The sequence below is a fragment of the Diorhabda carinulata genome, chromosome 4 (genome assembly GCF_026250575.1).
Source record: "Diorhabda carinulata isolate Delta chromosome 4, icDioCari1.1, whole genome shotgun sequence".
Classification (NCBI taxonomy): domain Eukaryota; kingdom Metazoa; phylum Arthropoda; class Insecta; order Coleoptera; family Chrysomelidae; genus Diorhabda; species Diorhabda carinulata.
In genome coordinates this window covers 13,037,845-13,056,943 of record NC_079463.1, presented here as the reverse complement: position 1 = coordinate 13,056,943, position 19,099 = coordinate 13,037,845, and the positions used below count along the sequence as shown (strand labels likewise).

General features: G+C 30.5%; 3 protein-coding genes across 4 annotated transcripts; 1 reads left to right on the top strand and 2 right to left on the bottom strand.

The window, feature by feature from the left end:
• Positions 1–1,596: 1,596 nt before the first annotated feature.
• Positions 1,597–11,220, bottom strand: LOC130893499 (ubiquitin carboxyl-terminal hydrolase 5). 2 transcript variants are annotated; one of them, XM_057799697.1, is made up of 10 exons: positions 10,805–11,220; positions 10,618–10,740; positions 10,232–10,411; positions 9,727–10,141; positions 7,785–8,076; positions 6,477–6,825; positions 3,040–3,215; positions 2,745–2,983; positions 2,354–2,683; positions 1,597–1,869 (listed from the first exon to the last, which is right to left on the bottom strand). In XM_057799697.1, the coding sequence occupies exons 1-10, from the start codon at positions 10,898–10,900 to the stop codon at positions 1,697–1,699; spliced, it is 2,373 nt and encodes a 790-aa protein (XP_057655680.1). In that variant the 5' UTR covers positions 10,901–11,220; the 3' UTR covers positions 1,597–1,696. The 2 variants fall into 2 exon arrangements, with proteins under 2 accessions (XP_057655680.1, XP_057655681.1); XM_057799698.1 differs by having other exon boundaries at positions 10,232–10,396; positions 10,805–11,026.
• Positions 11,221–11,315: 95 nt separating this feature from the next.
• Positions 11,316–13,334, top strand: LOC130892379 (zinc finger protein 660-like). Its single transcript, XM_057797781.1, has 2 exons — positions 11,316–12,438; positions 12,853–13,334. The coding sequence occupies exons 1-2, from the start codon at positions 11,316–11,318 to the stop codon at positions 13,332–13,334; spliced, it is 1,605 nt and encodes a 534-aa protein (XP_057653764.1).
• A 2,398-nt stretch (positions 13,335–15,732) lies between these two features.
• LOC130893500 (kelch domain-containing protein 4) lies at positions 15,733–19,053 on the bottom strand. Its single transcript, XM_057799699.1, has 7 exons — positions 18,812–19,053; positions 18,464–18,634; positions 18,166–18,376; positions 17,772–18,113; positions 16,430–16,726; positions 16,022–16,237; positions 15,733–15,956 (listed from the first exon to the last, which is right to left on the bottom strand). Exons 1-7 carry the CDS (start codon positions 18,923–18,925, stop codon positions 15,754–15,756), a joined length of 1,554 nt encoding a protein of 517 aa, XP_057655682.1. The 5' UTR covers positions 18,926–19,053; the 3' UTR covers positions 15,733–15,753.
• Positions 19,054–19,099: the final 46 nt, after the last annotated feature.

Here is a 19,099-nt window from a genome sequence, read left to right as displayed (position 1 = left end):
TGAAAGAAATTAATAGACAAAATGAAGGAATTGGGAATAATGAAAACATAAGACAATCTGAATGGGTAAGGACATTTCTAAGAATGAAAATAGATTACTGAGAAAAATAATCGAGGCTGAAAACACCATTAAAACGAAGGAGAAGACAAAGAACTAAATAAGACTCAAAAAGCAGGGAGTAAACAAGAATGAAAATATATTAACAAGAAGGCAGGGAACACTTGAAAATGAAGGAGAAGAGAAAGAAAGCAAGAAATAAGACCAAATCAAGGAAATGGGAGTAAACAAGACATAAAAATGAAAACAGCTAAACCAGAAGGCAGGAAACACCATTAAAAATGGAAGGGAAGATAAAGAAAGAAATAAGATTATGTCAAGAAAATGGGAGTACACAAGGCATATTTAAAAATGAAAACAGATTAACAAGAAGGTAGGAAACACCGTTAAAACCGAAAGGAAAGACCAAGAAAATATAAATACACCAAAAAAAGAAGGGCTCAAGAGTCCCCTGACGCCCACAATGTAGCTATTAACTAGAAAAGGAGCACTAGTAAACAATACTTAAGAAAATTGAAATGGTAAAGACTTATCTTAGAATGAAAATGGATAAATGAGAAAAAATAATAAAGACTAAAAACGCCAATATAAACGAAAAGTCAAAGAAAGTTATGAAAAAGACCAAAATCTGCATAGATATTGACATATAAGAATAAAAACTGATTAATAAGAAAAATAAAGAATGCAGGAAACACCATCCAAAATAAAGTGAAAGACACAACAACAAAAAAATAGAGCAAAAAAAGGAACTAGAACCGAAAAAATCATTAGAAAAATTAGAATTGACACGGTCTTATCGAAAATAAAAACAAATTGACGAAAAAATGAAAACACCGATAAAAAATGAATATACCAAATAGAAGAACTGGAACTGAAAAAGATATTAGAAAATCTGAACTAAGAGGAAGATGGCAAAATAGAGAAAAAAGTGGAAGAATGGATACAAGAGGGACTAGAATCCTGATCAGACACCAAGAAAGTGAAACTGAAGTACCATTAAACACTATTTGCGTGCTCCCACAGATAATAAAATGAAACTTCTCCTTATTCTAACTTTTCTTCAAGTCTACAAGTTGCAATTTTCGTGACTTTTCTTTAATGGATTTCGAACTATAGCAAGATAGAAGTCATGGTGTACCATAATGTACCAAGGAGTATAAAAAATTTGTTCTCTTCTTTTTGAGGACTTGAACTCTTCTATAATCTGAATTTTATTATATAAGTTTTTAACTAATCTTCCAAATGCAAGAGGTAATCTTGTAGAATTGCAGACCTTTTTGTTTGATTGTTGCAGATCACTTAATATAGTGGTTGTAACTATACTGGGAAAAGCTGACATAAACATCAGGTACATTGGGTCCTGAAACATATCAGTGGTGTGGATATCCATAATTTATTATTCTAAATTGTATAGAACAAATTTCAATAAAAAACATTCTCCAAGTTGCCGAGAAAAACTATCCCAGCTTAATGTTTATTGAAAATTCCGAAAAAAATAATTTCTTTTCAATTTTCATAAAAATAAACTGTATAATCAGATTGATAATATCTGCAAGAAGTATAATTTTATTTTCAACAAGTACAAACGGATTTTATTAGTAATGTAATTAATAGTCTAAAAAACAACGCGCTTTTTATGTTACATTCTTTCATATAAATACATATAACCTAAGTCCTTTGGAGGATTTTCAGACAAAGCTACTTTATTGTCGTTGAATATGACCCATTGACCGTTCTTCAATAAATGCACCACGTAATGGCCTACCATTGTTGACGGACCCATGTGGGAGATGAAACCAATCAATTTGTATCCTAAAAAAAAGGTTAAGACGACTTTACACATAGAAACGAGTCTAATTAGTCATGGGATTTGAAGTAAAATCCCATTTTATCACAATTTTATAAGAATTTTAATGGATTTTAGTCAATTGCAGCCTTTCAATATAAATGGTCCTTTGAAACTAATGAGCAATTGTGTTAAGATTTTTAAACGATCATGACCCTTTATGAATAAATTTTGCTCACCACTGGATTATATTGTTCAGTTTTGGACAGATTCTCAATAAATTTACCATAGACCCATAAAGGTTCACCTAGACCACTTTGAAAATCACTACGTTATATTTCAAATAGTTAAAATGATTATAAAAATGCAGTGAAAAAAAAACGTTAAAATCCACTTTTGAAACTCAGACAAATGAAAATATTTAACTTGGAAGGATCTCCCTCAAAAACTCCCATATACAAATATTCATTTCCTTTAATAAACATATCAACCCCTCACAAAATAACCTACTTCCTACACCATCTCGAAATTTAGGTGGTTCCGGTGATTTTACATCATCTAGTTCATCCTGATGTGAAAATATCCAATCCATTGCTCTTTCGACATTATTTTCAGTAGCTTTTAAAGCTTTAGTAGCCTGATCTGGAGTGAAACCCATACAAGTTATGGTAGCCAACGCATCAGGATTGGCTACAAATTTATTGCTTTCTAAACCGGGTGGTACAAAGGGATCAGTAAAATCGGCATCTGCTATGTGTTCCATTATCCACGCCGTAGCTGCTTCTAAACCCGAATTTCCACTATGGAATATTGCTCTTTTGCAAGCTTCAGGAGGAAATCCTAAAATAGAAGAAATCAGAATTATTATTATTAATAAGCATTAATTGAATTCTATTCATACCCATATCCACTAATTGACTAATCACACCTTCGTCCATGGGTGGAACTGGTGGATTTATATCTAGTTCAGGTAAGAGTTCTTCAGTAGGTTGGGGCCCATCTCCGCGAAGTGAGGTAATATCTAAGATATCCGGCATCTCAACTGACACATCTAATTTCATTGGTACCCAATCTTCCCTCAACATAAATTTTTTCAAATGGATTATCAGATAATCCGAAAACGAAGATAATCTTGTTGTTCTGTAAACAGATTTCCATTTAAAATTTCATCAAAATCTTTTTAAGTAAATACTAACTTTCTAGCTGTAACGTTTTCTTTCACCGCTGTACTATAGAAATTATTTATAACTTCCGGTTCACTAAAAGATTCGAGACACGAGAAAAATTTGATCCTTGGACGAACGACCGTAGCGGGATCCACTTTTTTGCCTTGTAATTCCATTTCAGCTTTTTTCGCTTCGTAAGCAGCAACCTACCAATAAAACTGCCTTAATTCTCATTTAATTAACAATATTATGAATCAAAAAGTATAGATCAAAAGAAAATATTACAAAAGGTACTAAATACCCAGTTTGAATTAGAATGACGAAAAAAAACTAGACTAAAATGGCAGTAGACAAGAAATCCTACAGAAAAGGTTGTAATTTAACAAGAAAATAAGATTTAGAAAGAGACTCGATAAAAAATAAACATCAATTCCATACAATATGGAATATCAGAGAGAATAAGTTATTCGGTTAACAATAAACATGATAACGGTCAAATTTAGATGGTTTCCCTGTACATGAAAAATATTTGTACCAAAAAAATTGAAAAGGAGGGAAAATGTAAAAACATGCATTGCTCTTGTCCAAAGAAATACTAATGACTAAGCATCCTAATTTAAGTCCATGTGACTCTTTCCAACATTGAAAAACGTCTTAAAATAGCTCTGAAGAACTAGTCGAAAGCCATAACAGTAAAAGACTACTAGACCTGACCAACAGGACTACTTTGAAGAGGATAACATCAATTCCACACATTACGGAACATCAAAGGAAATGGGATACGGACAATAATCAAAATGCTGAACTTTAATGTGAAATGTCTGCTTCAAGAAACTTGAAATGTTTCCCCAAAGTCTATGAGACTTTTTGCAAAATTTAAATGTCTTAAAAGAGCTCTGAGGAATTAGTTACAAGTCATACCAATTAAAGACTTCCAGGATTGCCCAAGAAGACTCCTTTGAAGAGAATAACATCAATTCCGCACATTATGGAACATCAAAGAAAATGAGATAGGGACAATAATCAAAATGCTGAACTTTAATGTGAAATTTCTGCTTCAAAAAACTTGAAAGTCCATGTGACTTTTTGCAATCATACCAATTGAAGACTTCCGGGATTGCCCAAAAGGACTACTTTGAAGCAGATAAAATTGTTTAAAAAAAAGCGAATAGAAAAGCTAGACAAATATTATAATAGAAAAGAGATCCTTCAGCTATAATAAAATGCAGATTTAATGACATTTTTGCTTCAAGAAATTTTAAATGTATCCCTAAATCCCTTCTATTTTGCTCAACAGTAAGTGATAATGTATGTGTTTAAAATCAGCTGATGAATCTTTTTACTAATTCAAATCAACATTTGTAACACACCCATTGGTACTTAAATGGTCAATTAAATCTTTTTTTTATTCATTATCGTGGCTCGATAGTAAGTTTTGTCATATAATCACTCAAAATGTTCCATTCGAGACTATACAGGTAGAGAAATTTCATTTCCTTTACAACCTTCTAAGAGGCATCACAATTTATTTCTTTCAATTCCGTGGGTGGTAATAGTTCCTTATATGTGCTGCTAGATACTACTAGTTGCTTCTAGACTATCACTGAGACTTGTAACAACGCAGTCTTCAGAATGTTTTTTCACCTTATCTCCAAAGTAAGTAAGTTTAGAATTGATGTTTTTATGAAATAACTGCTTGTATTACTCAGTCAATGTGAATTTTTAATTTTTTTGAGAAATATATTCTTGATAAAACTTCAAGTAAGGTTAGAGTGATTGAAATATGTTGATTTGAGTAAGCAAGAAGTTGATTTCCCTCCAAAACAATAACCTAACCTCAATTTCATTTCTCCAAAACAACAAATTAACCTTAATTTCACTGGAATGAGTTTCAGTTGTAGTATGACCAAGGTTACCCAAATTACCCTGAAAAGTCTGGATGTGTTAACATATTTTACTAAAAAAAAAAGATAAATATGACATGCTAATTTAAAACCCTTAACAATTTGAAGATGCCAAGTCAATGAAGACAAGTTAAGAAAGGGACAGTGTGAAGAATATAATGGAAAATAGAAACGAACAAAGGCTTAGGGAGGTATAGGGCAATTTAAAGAAGACAAGGCAACGGAAGAAGAGAAGTGAAGAAAGGCTGTTGAAAAGACAAATAAAGTTCAACATATAAACATGCAACAAAAATGTATGGCTCGTTAGAAAGTTTGGCAGATATTTACTCTGGAGAGAGTGTTATGAATTTTTCAGACACCTTTAATAGTTTATATTATGACAATACGAAAATATAAACTTTTCAGTCATTTTCGTTGATTTAATTATGTGTTCCAAACCTCCCATAACACTTTCCCAAACCACCTCAATGTAGGGAAGACTGGGACACTTTACATACTGAAGAAATCCATATCAGAATAATTTTATTTTTTAATTAACAAATCTTTAATAACATTATTATAAAGAATAACTGTTTTTTTTAATTGACATTGTTTACCAATTGCAGCTTATATATAAAAAGATAACCTAACCAAAAATCCCCATACGAAGTGTGTGAGAAAAGAAATTAGATTTGCAATGTTGATCTGCTAGTTTGTGCTACAATAATTTGTTTATCGCTACCATTATAACTACGTAGAGATAATCTTATTTTTGACAAATATCTGTGAAATTATGTTTTTGTGGTGTAAAATGGAAAAAATTCTTACCAAATAAGGTCACAAGACATTTTCATAAGGTCGAGATGAAATTTGAGAGCTTTTATGATACCCGACCACTATTTGAGGATAAAAATAATTAACAGTTTTACATTTGAACATTAAATTTTGATGATTTGGAAATGTACTGAAAAATTTCACAACTAAACAGAAGGGCAATTGAGGAAAGAAAAAAGGCCAATGCTTATCAAATAAGATCACAAATCTCGGGAAGGTCAAGATTTTGAAGACCATCAACTTTGAATACCAAAGAAAAGGTTGGACGTTTGAGAGTTCTTGTGATACCAGACTTAACCAGATTTAACAATAAAGATGATTAACAGTGAAATTTGAACACTTTCACTGTTCACTGTGCAATAAATATTGACAGATAACATGAGACATGTGAAAGATTTGTATTTAAATAATGCTGAACAGCAGGGAAATTAAAGAAACATATAAGTTGATCTTGTTGAGATAAGTGCCAATGACCTAGAATCCTGATATCAGACCAAGCGAGTTTTCCCAAACTTGAAAAATGTCTTGAAAAGACACAATTTTGAAAAATCAAAACTACTTACACACCTTCTACTACTGAGAAGGAATTTCTAAAGGGAGGGTTATGTAAACTGTCTTAGTTTTATTAGATAACAAAAAAATAATAAAATTGACAAATCAAAGCTCCATTTGTAGACACTTTTATCCAATATAAATTGAAAAACAACTAATTTTAAACTTATTACATGCTCTACAAGTACATCTATTTACCTCATCCTTATTAATTGCCGCATCCAAGGATATACTAAGAGAAAGAACACATTCGGATCTAGTTAAGTATTTAACTTTTTTACTGGAACCGCATTGAAACCTCTCCTCCACTTGAAATTTGAAACAATCAGCAGGATTAGTCGAATTTTTCGTATTCCTTTCTAACAGCGAATAAATATGAAGAAGAAACTCTTGGGCATCTTGTTGTTTTTTAGTTGAAAATTCAGGATGACCTTTACCTACGAGATTCTTAAACATCTGAGGACATATACCAGGACAATCGGCATCTTCGCCCAAGGGTGGTGCTACAGAATATTTCCCAGATAAAAGACCATGACCCAATTTTGCCCTAAAAACATAATTCTGATTCAGCAAAATCTTCTATAAAACTGATGATTTATTGAAAAAAAAATTATAAGTAATTTTGTCTATTCGAAAAAGTTCTAATAAGATGATTTGTTGAAATTTTCTCTTTTTCTTGATAATAGAAGATAATCCTTAAAAGGATTTTTACTAACAGTTTTACTAAATATCTCCAAAAATTTTACAGAAAAAAGTCTATAACAAAAAACGAATCTAATGAAAAGCTCTACAAAAAGGTTGTATACATTTTTTCTGTATACCTATTATTTGGGATGTTATGACTCAAAATAGTGTTACGAAGTCCGCGATATATACCCTGGAGCCGGTCCGGTCCGGGTGTCGTGGAATTCTAAAATTCGGCGAAGGCGCAGCACCTATGATATAGCTAGAATTCCTTTGATGTTTGTTTTTGTATAAGTTTTTATCAAAGCAGAAATAATTTCTAGGAAGGTCTTGTTATTTATTTGTTGTGTTTATATTCTAGAACTTTTTGTTTAGAGGAATGAGTTTAGTTTATGATAAATAGTCGTAGTGAACGAAATGAAATAGAAAATTAACCAAAGAATTTAAATAAATTTTAAAAGTTAATTAATTGTAGTGTAAAGTGTTTTAAATAAATTAAGTGTATAAAAGGCAGTGTGAAAAACAATAGGCTAAGTTAGTCAGACTCCTGTCCAGATATTTTGGATTATAACAGCCAAAGTTATTGGTTTATATAAAAAAATTATATAACTTTTTTTGTAGCTTTTTATAAGCTACATTTTTATTTGGAGCTTTTTTTTCTAAAATTGATGTTTTAGTAGATATTTAATAAAATTGTTATGACTTTAAAAGGGGCTGGGAGATAAACGAAGTTTTGTTGGTAAAAATCCTTTTAGCGATTATCTTCTCTAATCAAAAAAAAAGTTTTATCATCAATTTTATAAAATATTTAATTCAACTTACATTTGGACGTTGAAATCTTCTGGAGCATCTATGGCAGGTTTGTCATAAAATGGAGCTGCTGCATCATAGTATTTCTGTATAAAATCCGGTATCACAAAAAGCATCTGCATAACACTGTTCAAGTAACATGAATTCCCCATGTTAATCATTCCGGTGTAACCAGCTCCATAAATCGGTTTTAAAATACCACCACTTTCTTGTAATGCAGCCCATTCGTTTGTTTTTTTATTCAATTCCAATTCTAGTTCCAACATAGATTTTTCGGTTTTTTCCATATTAGCAATGTTAATACCTGAAACAGTTTATATAAATTCTAAATTGAATAATTTACTACTAAAGTACTATAGCACCGGTCAAACTAAATTTTTTCTGCATGGGTTTTATTAAATATATTTTGATTATTTTACATCATGTAATTTTTACTAATTACAGAACTCAATAAATGTTTGATAAGAGGCCAAAAAATCAAGAGAAGGTACAATTAATTACCAAGTATCTTATATCAGGGACGAGGAAAGACTTTTAATAGATCCACATTAAAAGGTAAAAATATGGGCTAAATACTTTGAAGTAGTATTGAATGAACAGGAGAAATATCTAGAATAGGAAGAACCTATAGGAGAGGAAAAAGAAAGTGAGGATCTCATGCAGGAGAGAATAAAAAACAGACTCAATGAGTACCAAGAATAGCGGGAGAGTACTAAGGAGGTTTAAGCAAAGGAAGAGGCTATAAGCTATAAACACTGGTTTCTCCAGTATCACGTATCACAATAGGGAAGGTGGCCACAATAGATAATTTGGGTCACAGTGTATATGATACCCCTAAAAACAAATAAATACCCCTGTCATATTTGCTTTTTGGATAGTAGAAATGATACCGATCAATAGTTCCAAAAACTTTGGTCTGTATGCACTGTACACATGGAGACTATTTATTATTATCTGTAGACCCACTGGATCATTTCACATTAATTCATCCAAAAAATCATATTTTTTTCACAAAGATCGTTAGATTTTTATGAAACATGATACATTTGGAAATGAATAACACCACCAATTTTGAATTTTTATTTCACATACTTTTTGAGTCATGACACTTTTAAGTTTTGTCTTTTCTCAATTTTTGATCCCTGGATATAGCCAAGTAAAACTTGTATTAGATTAAAAAAAAATTCTCATTCATTTAATTAACATCCAATCTTGGTGAAATTTTTAAGGTACGTTCTTATAAGTATGAGGAATTGAAAGAAAAACGCAAACATGGCATAGCAAAAAATTAGATATCTCAAAAAGAGAATGAGATAATCAAGAATTTTCTCCTTAAATTATCTGCATGAAATGGGTTTTAATTTAATAAAATAAAATTTTTCTGTATTTTCCTTAATTCGATTTATTAAGGCCATTTTCAGTTACAATATATTAATTACGAGCAATATAAAAAATCTCCTGATTTCAATGTTTGGGTACAGTTTGTTAAAGAAGAATAAATTACATTTTAATGTTTTGATTCTGTCTTCATCTTCATGTAAAAGCACTTTATTTCTTCTAATAAATAAAGTGCTTTTAATTACATTGTTTAGAACAGCTCCTTATTCACAAAATATTTTTCCAAATATTAAAATATTGTTTAATTTTCATTAACAATCTGTAGCCATTGAGACAACCTCGTTTTACTCTCAATTAATATATTGTAACTTGCAATGGCCTTAATAAATAGAAGGGAGAAAATACACAAAAATTACATTTCATTAAATTAAAGCCCATTACATGCAGATAGTTTAGGGGACAAATTGTATGGTGTATGGTGAAATGGTCTGGTTGAATTGATATGGAATGACCTCACTATTAGTGAAAAAAGAACTTTAGAAATGTATATCCTGAACAAAACCAGACTACATAATGCTGACTCAAGCTCAAAATTCTTTAAAAAAATTATACGAACCCCAATGTGCTAGGTGTTCAATTAAATTAGGATCTTCTACCATATCATCTTCGCTATAACTGAACACATCTGCTTTACCATCCTTTGTAATTGTCCCTAATTTCACAGCTAAAGGATAATTTGTAACAGTATAATGTTCAATAGCATGATTATTTCCTCCTGAACCATCATAGAATTTTCTACCACACAAGATTGAACCGTCAGAGAGATTCAGCCACAAATTATCAGTTTTGTCACATCTTTCACATTTCCAACCGGTGGGAGGGATCTTTTTCCCATTATCCAATTGTTTCAGATTAAATGCATGTTTGGAGACTTCACGTACTTCTCCATCCCATGTCCCACTGAGAGCTTCAAGTTCTGCTAGTTTGCTGGCTGAAGGTAGATCAATAATGGCTTCAACTGACTGTTTAATCTATTAAAATTGAAATAATATCCAGTAGAGATTAAGTGATTTTATTTGAAAACTAAATTCTGAAAGTTTAAAAACATTAGTAATACTTACTATCTCTGGTAATTGTTCATTTGGCCATTCAAATGTAGCAAAACTCGGCAGTACAATCACAGAATAAAATTCTTTATACTCAAATTTCTTGCTGGATCCTGGATCAAAACCACCTTCTACTCCAATTGCTAATCTGGTTATTTTTTTCTCGGGCCCATCTCCCTGCTGTGGTGATGAAACCTTTTGAATATTCAAACTTTAAGAGATATAGCAATTCAACAATACACATTTTATATAATAACTGCTGAATAGATTAATACTTAAATTAAACATTTGCTTTATAATGAACCACAATTTTAGATAAATACACTCTAGAACTCTAGAACTTTAATTACTGAAATTAAATAGATTTTATCTAAGCTTCGTATGTAATGAATCACTCTTACCTCGTGTTTTTCTCTTCTTATATGCAAAAATACCGCATCGTGACTTTTAGCATATCTTTCAACATGATCTCTGCCGAGTCCGACGAATGTACTCAAACTTACGTATAAACCCGTATCAGTTTCCTAAAATGTTTTAATGTTTTTGAATATAATTTTAATCACTTTAAAAATTATTTCATCAACTTACTGGATTGTCAAATGAAAATACGCATTCATCCTTATATACTTTACTGCCCGTTGTTGGAATTTTAATATTCTTCAAATGTGGAGTAAATATATCCATATTTTATATGAAAAAAAATATATGAAATTATTTTTAAAGCCAATATTTATTTATAAAAACTGTTAAACATTGACAATGAAAAATGACAGACAATTTAGAAATTGAAGTAAAATTCAGATTTGTGTCAAGTGTCAAGTCAATTTCACAAATATTAAATATTGGAAAATTAAAAAAATGAGTTTAACAAATCTAAATTCAAGAAGTAATTTAAATATCCTCACAAAAAAATTTATTAAGAAAATATAACTTTTCAGAAATAATATTTGGATGTCTGTTTGGTTAAATGAGCTGTTTTATGAATATAATCGTTAAAAAAGAAGACAGAAATTAAAGGTTATGTCACTATCGATTTGCCGAAATTTGTAAAAAAAATAAATTATTTATTGACATATAGTCACAATTAAATGAGATTACAATGAGTGAACATGTATATTCGTCCGACATTGTTTCTGGATATGGACAAGCTCAATATCATAAACCACAAAATGAAAATCAATCTTATTTCACATATTCTCCTTCACTTTTGAACACATTTTCTCCTAATACTAATTATATCAATAATATATGTACAAATACACCTACACAAAATGTTATTCGCAATCAGAATAGTTGTCTGAATTATCAAGATCAAGTGGATATGCCAAATTGGGACAACAGAATATTACCGGACTTGGAAAAAGTTATTAAATTACCAGATATGATTGAAATATCCAGTAAAGATTTGAGCCCTGTCAGTTATTGCAGTAATATCGACTTTTTAGTACCTGAACTGTATAAAACAGTAAGTAAGGATATGAATTTATATAAGTATGAAAATCAAAGTTACTATAACCAAAATAACATCGCTCAAAGGAATTATGATTATCCGTCTTGTGTTCAATATGATAAATCTGCGAAATATTCCACTCTGAAAAGCTATGACGAACCTTTATTAAAAAGTTGTAGTTTTAATACAGAGAACAATTTTTTGGAAAACGAATTTAATACCAAAAGTGTAAATCAGAAAACCACAAACTATGATACATATTACGATTATAATACATATAATTATTATGATAGAGTTCAAGAAAATGCGTTACCAATACAAAGTGATTTATTTAGTAGTACAAACATTCATTTTGATGGGATAATCAATAATATTGATCAACAAACTGAAGATTCGAATGTTGATAGTGATATCGTAGTTGAAGAATCCGATGACGAACAAGCCAGTTGCGAAGATCCTGATAAGGGAGATCCGTATTCAAAGATGAATAAGTGCCTTATATGTAATGTAACTTACAAACCGTTTGGAATCCAATTTTATTTTTTAACTACTAAAAGTCCACTTACAATGTCTTCACAAGTGCCTGTTATTTATAAAATTATAGAACTAGTAGGGAAAATAAGTACTACAAGAAACTATTTGTGTAGTGAGTGTTTGGGACTTTTGAACACAATCGATCATTTACAAATTAAAGTTGATACTTTTAACACAGAATTTATTGCAAAATACAAAAAAACCTGCATTGATAACAGTAACGAATATACACAAAAAAGTAAAAGAAAAATTAACAGAAACTTTAAGTACAAATGTAAATTTTGTAAAAAAGTGCTAAGTTTAAAGAAATATCTCGCATTTCATTTAAAAAAACATAAAAAACGTGGCTTTCTTTGTGAGTACTGCGGGACGATACATAATAGCAGAAAAAAATTTATATTGCATAAGGAGAAACATTTGAAGAAGTACAATTCACGAAAAATTGATCCTTTCAAATGTATAAACTGTGTAAAAGTATTTAGGACGAAATCCCAGCTCAAATGTCATGAAAATTATTGTTTAGGATTGTTTCCATACGAATGCAAAAGTGATCACTGCGATAAGAAGTTTGCTACAGTTTCGCAATTAAATAATCATACAAAACTGAAGCATGATAAAAAGTTTGTTGCTATTTGCTCAATTTGCAATATAGGTTTTGTAAAAATGGCAGATTACAAGAACCATAAAATAACACACAGTACCGACAAGAAATATGCATGTACAAAATGCGAAAACAGTTACAAGAGTCTGTACAACTTGAGATTCCACATGAAAAGCCACAATAAAGAATTACCGTATGTGTGTCCTATTTGCAAAAAGGGTTTTATGAGAAAAGAATATTTTGAAGCACATGTCAACAAACATAATGGTATTAAGAAATATGGATGCACTGTGTGTCAAAAAAAATTCCCATCTCAGAAAAATCTGGATTCTCATATGAAAATCCACGAAAATTTGAAAAAATTGCCATGTAATATTTGCGGGAAACTATTGCCGAGTGAATATAAATTGAAAGATCATATTAGGATACATACAAATTTGAAGGAATTCGAATGTGATCAGTGTGATTTGAAATTTAATTTAAGAGATTCGTTGCGAAAACATGTTCGTAAAAAACATGAAATAATCAAGTGATATATTATTTGATAAATAATGTTTAATTCTCCAAAGGATCTTCCAATTATGTTTTATTAATATTTCTTGTGGATTAATTTTTATTGTTTTCGTCTTAATTTTAGGTCTCGTTTAGTAGAAAATTGGTTTCCAAAAGAAACAAATAAGTTGAAACTAATTTGGTGTTATAACAGATCTAAAATCAAGATGAATTATTAAGAAACACATTTAAAAAGTAGAGAGTTTCATGAATTTTTATTTTGTTTAGTAGTTTTTTTCTTTCTCAAATCTAATATTAAAATTTGTGATTTATTTTTCATAATATATTTTTAGTTAAGTATTGTTAGTGTAACTTTTTTTCATTACAAAAACGTTTTTGTTATACAGCTGAATATTTTTTATGTCTAAATTTATTAAAAGAGATGATGAAAAATCAATTTTTTTCTCTTCGACTTATCATTAGGTTGTCTTCATTTACCTTTGTTCCAAGATCCTTCGTTTGCTGCTTGTCACTTACATTATTTTCATTGTAAAATTATTTTTTAAGATATTTACGACAATCAACATCAACGTGTTGTCCTACTTTACCTTTCTTATTACTATTATTATTATAATATTATTGTTTGGTTGCCTTTATGTGAATTAGTGATTTAAATTATTTCAATGATTGAGGAATAAGGTACTACAGTCCAAGAAAATTAGTCAGCAATGCGAATTATGGTTAAGTTCCTGAATTTTGAAGCTTAAAGGAGTTTAATGTTTCTAAATGCACTAGAGAAAATTTTTTGAGAGTCAGAATTAGTGAGTTCTTAGTCACTTTTTGATTTGAACTACACCACTACTTATTACAACATTGTACTAATATGTTTATTACCTGAAACATCGAATGCTAATGCTAGAGGTAAAGATGTAGGGCTGACCAACAAATATATTTTTGGTTAAATAAAAATGAATTAATTGTTTGACCGGAATAACACAAACAAAGAAATTAATTCCTCTGCTAAAAAAGGAGGAATCGCCCTAAAATACAAGGGGTAGTGGTAATGTTTCAAAAACACTACTTTGCTTAATAATTTTGATGAGTACTAGTCGTGTCAGTTTTTTCTTATTTTCTGGACTTGATTCATCTATTTCTTTATATATAAGGTGATCCATCGAAACCATTCTTTAAATGGACTAACACAAATAAAAACATCAATTTCTCTTATGAAAAGGGAGGAATGAACTATAGATTCATTCCCCAAATCATTTCTATATATTTAAGGATGAAAAACTTATTTTTATTATAAATAAACATCGACGTATAATCAGAATCAGTGAAGTATTTAACTCCAAGGCTACACCTCCACAATAAAACAAACCATAATGTGAAGTCTCCTTCAAGTATTTGAAGATCCTTTTTACGGCTTCCCAGTCAAATTCCTTTGGACGATTCAACACCTCTGAAACTATACTAACAACATATGATAAGGACGAGTAGTCATAGTCAAATAGAGCAGGCTTCCAACAGCTTGTTTATAGGGTACAATCTTCTCCAATGGTGGTCCATTCTTGTCACGAGTTTATTTTTTAATTTGTATCTTTACAGGATTTGAATCTATCATGTTGAACCTCCTTAAGATGCGTTTGGTGTTGGTCTCTTGGTGCAAGAATATTGAACCATCAGTTTTGACTTCTATTGGTACTCCAACAAACGTATCCAATGTGTGAATTGTAATCCTGAACTCAGTTCTTAATTTTGACAAAAAATGGTCTATCTCAGATCTATTCCAAACCAGAATCCCATCATCAACATAGATGGCAACCATCACTTTTAGGCTACGCTAGAGTTTACATACTTGACCACTTCCATCCTCAAAACCAGCTGGTTGATTCATGGACACATAAGGTCTGAATCTAATAAAAAAGGTAAAACTTACTATATTTGTAAATTAGTCCGCTCTGTTGGAAAATCCCATATCTACAATCTCTAAAAACTCAAGATCATCTTCATATATGCCTTCTGCAGCTTTTTCTGTTACTATTTTTTGAATTATTTTAACACAGTTATCCAAAAGAATGTCTTCTAACTTACGACAGCAGAGGCAATAATATTATTATACAATACCTATAGCGATAATTATTGTTTCTGCTATGCTTTTCAACACAAAATTAACTGAATTCTAGGTTAGAAACTGTTTAACTAAAATTTAAATCAGTTTAAGCCACCGATTTGGGGGGTTTAATATAATGATAGTATAAAGACTTTTAATCTTGGTTTGACACACGGTACAGTTCAAAAAACAAAATTAAACCGGTGTTAAAATTTAAACCATTGTTATCCTTACGGTTAGTGGCCATCAATAAAGTATCTTTCTAAAAGTGAGTTTTAAAACAGCAGCTTTTAATTCACAGGATGGGTGAAGAAATTATATTTAAATTAATTTGAAAAAAATTTATTTTACTCGATTTCCATTTCTGATTCCTCATCATCTTCCTCCTCTTCATCGCTGTTTTCATCATCGCTTTCAGATTCCGACCCCAACCATTCAATCTTAGATGTATCATCCGGAATAATAGTTTTCCATTCATCTAATTTTTTTAAATCCAAAGAATAAAAATCACTGTAGGTAATTTGTTTGTCTCCGTCTTCGAACATCCCACCTAAACGGAATAAATCAACTTTATAACCATTTAAATAAAAAAAAAAAAAAAAGGTTTGTACTAACCATATAAATATAGAATGCCGTGCTTAATAGCCAAACCACAATTAATTCTAGGTGAAGGTTGGAAATATGTAGAATTCCGTTCTTTGGAAATCAATCCTGCTTCCAGAACACTTAGAGCAGGACCGACAGTAACTTTGAAGACACCATCATCTGATATTGTGGTAGATTCAATTTTTTCTTCAATTTTCTCTACTTCCATACCTCCACCATCTTCACCTGCGTTAAATAAATTGTAATATCCATATTTTTATTATTAAATTGAATATTTTGAATATGAATATGTACATGGTATACTACAATGTATATTACTACTGATATTTTGGATTATATACCAACATGAGTAGCACAAAATTAGAATAATAAAGACATAAATAATAGTAAATCAAGTATATTATAATATATATTTACTTTCATCGACTTCCTCCCCTTTATTTTTATTTCTCCTAGCCTTTGTGTTTTTCTCCTTTTTTCCACTAAGAGACACGTTTTTCCAAATCAATTTCTCCAAGTCAATTTGATAGAAATCGTTGTAAAAGTGACCAGAAAGATTCTCCTCATCGTCCTCTACATCAAAAACCCCCCCATAAGTATATGCTACTGAATTATTTGTAGAAGAAACGATTGGCATACTACATCTTGGAGAGAATGTTATTCCTCCTAATTTTACCACTGACCATTTATATTTTGTACCAGTGGCATCATTTTCTACAAATAAAAATTGTTCATTGTCATTTTAAAAATTTGAAAATATATATTTTTTTAAAAATCTTTCATTATTTTGCGTCTGTTGTAAAGGATGATAACAGTTGTTATAGGTAGCAGAATTGTAAGTGAATTAAAGCTACACAGAGATCTTAGAAAGAAATTGAAATTCTATTTGAAAATCTGTCGCATTTCCTGTGCAATAGTATGAAATATAAATCAAGGTATTGATAATTAGTTTTCTGAAAGTATTTCACCCTATAAACTACCATAGAAAATTATGTACTTCAGTGGAATGGATCATTAGTTTTCTGACAACATACCTTCAACTTTTTTCCTATAAACTACCACAGGCATTTCAAGGGATTATATAATTAGTTTTCTCACAACCTACTTTCAACATTTCACCTTATAAACTAGCACAGAAAGTTGGGCATTTCAAGGGATTGTATAATTAGTTTTCTGACAACCTACTTTTAATATTTCACCCAATAAACTACCACAGAAAGTTGAACATTTCAAGGGACTATATAATTAGTTTCCTAACAACATACTTCTAACAATTCACCCTATAAACTATATTATTATAAATTATACATTTCAAGGGATGGGATCTTTAGTTTTCCATTAATCAACTTAAAACATTTTCCTATTTTGAACTGGAGCAAAAAGTTCTGCATTTAACAGTAGTACACAACTTTCTGAGTACAATATACAAGGAAATTGGATTTCATACTTTTGTGACAAACTTGAGGCACATAGTCTATAATTTTGTTACATTTGTATGAAATATCTTCCCCATACTCATTTTAAACATTTTCCAAAACTACACTCCACAAAATTAACAAATAAGTTCAATTTTTGATTCAGTTAAAGAAACCAAAACTATTTAATTAGCTGAATAACAAATTGAACTTAAAATTACAAATTTATGTATGTTTTTCAATAACAACTGAAAAATGTAAAATAAAAAAAAATTATTTTTTTAAAACCCTTCAAAACCAAAATATAACTATAAAATAATTAGATAAAAAAATAAACTACTCACTGTCCGGATTTAATAGAAATGCATCATTGAAAACAAGTCCCTTATCAACATCTTTCTTTAATCGTTCCTTGCTGTATCCACCATAAATCAGAACCTTTCCATCATTCAATGCCACCATACAACATCCTGATCTAGGTAGAGGAGCAGTTCCAGTTGGTTCTAACTTAGTCCACACATAAGTTTCAATATTAAAATTATACAAATCATTGAAGTACTTGTAGTCCCTTAAATTATCGTGAAAACCGCCAAAAACAAAAAGATGTTTTTTAACCAGAACCATTCGGTGACCACTTCTCGCTGATGGTCCGTTCGGAGCTGCTATTTTTTCCCATGTTTTGGTCTCTATAATAATTTTAAAGTAGATCACTTTTTCTACCAAATAAAAATTTGTTACCTAAATGGAAAACCCACAAATCTTTATAATGATAAAATTGTGATTGTGTAGGGGAAGCAAATTCACCTCCAAATACCCATAATTGACCTTTATTAGCTGAACTCACTACCATCTGATGTCCACATCTAGGAGGAGGACCCCCGGGAGCTTTGACTACTGTCCAAGTGTTATTGGGTATATTGTAAAAAAATAGATCACCGTACACTAAGGTCTGAAAAAAGAATAAGTACCTAGCTGTTCTAAGATGAAAACAGATAAGTTTTAAACAGTGAAATCGTTAGATAAACTGAAGTCTTACTTTTTGACCGTTGAAATATTCTCCACCGTACAAAATAAGTTGTTCTTTATCGGGATGAGCAACAAGACTGAAATTGAGTCTTCTTGATGGTGGATCTATGAGTGCCTCGGTTACTTGCAACCTTTTTTTTTCTTCTTTCTCGAGTTGTGATAAAATAGTTTCTATATCATCCTAAACAAAAATAATTAACGGATAAATTTTTATTTGGTTATCTTGTTACAAATTCCAAAATAATTAAGCCGCACGATATTCTCTTAAAGATTTTTCAGAAATTTATTAATCTTTTTAAAAGCAAAAATGATTATTAATTCTATATCAAAGGTGAACCTATTTTTTTTTCACGAATACCTCTCCTTTAGCTTGTAGTTCTTTTTTCATTTTATTTGTTAGTTTCTTCTCTGTTTTGGCTGTAGTCTTTTCGGCTCCCTTTCCTTTTTTTTTGTCCTTTTTGTTTTTACCCATGTTTATTTTTTAAATTCCAAATTTGAGGTTAAGTCCATTCGAAGAGAATGTAATACACATAGGGTGCATTCCACTAAGCGTTCACAGCGCCATTTCACTCTTTTGAGCGTTCCATATGGCGACTACGATCGTTGTGGGCGCGACCAGAACGTTACTCATGATGTCATGACTAAC

Bases quoted from the DNA above. Each gene is read 5' to 3' on its own strand.
- LOC130892379 (XM_057797781.1), top strand. From the start codon at position 11,316: ATGAGTGAACATGTATATTCGTCCGACATTGTTTCTGGATATGGACAA. The intron at 12,439-12,852 runs GTAAAAGAAAAA...TTTGCAATATAG, and splicing joins TAACGAATATACACAAAAAA to GTTTTGTAAAAATGGCAGAT.
- LOC130893500 (XM_057799699.1), bottom strand. From the start codon at position 18,925: ATGGGTAAAAACAAAAAGGACAAAAAAAAAGGAAAGGGAGCCGAAAAG. The intron at 18,114-18,165 runs GTAACAAATTTT...AAATTATTATAG, and splicing joins TTTGTGGGTTTTCCATTTAG to AGACCAAAACATGGGAAAAA. The intron at 15,957-16,021 runs GTTAGTACAAAC...TATTCCGTTTAG, and splicing joins CGGCATTCTATATTTATATG to GTGGGATGTTCGAAGACGGA.
- LOC130893499 (XM_057799697.1), bottom strand. From the start codon at position 10,900: ATGGATATATTTACTCCACATTTGAAGAATATTAAAATTCCAACAACG. The intron at 10,412-10,617 runs GTAAGAGTGATT...AATATTCAAAAG, and splicing joins TAAGAAGAGAAAAACACGAG to GTTTCATCACCACAGCAGGG. The intron at 2,684-2,744 runs GTATGAATAGAA...CTTCTATTTTAG, and splicing joins TAGTCAATTAGTGGATATGG to GATTTCCTCCTGAAGCTTGC.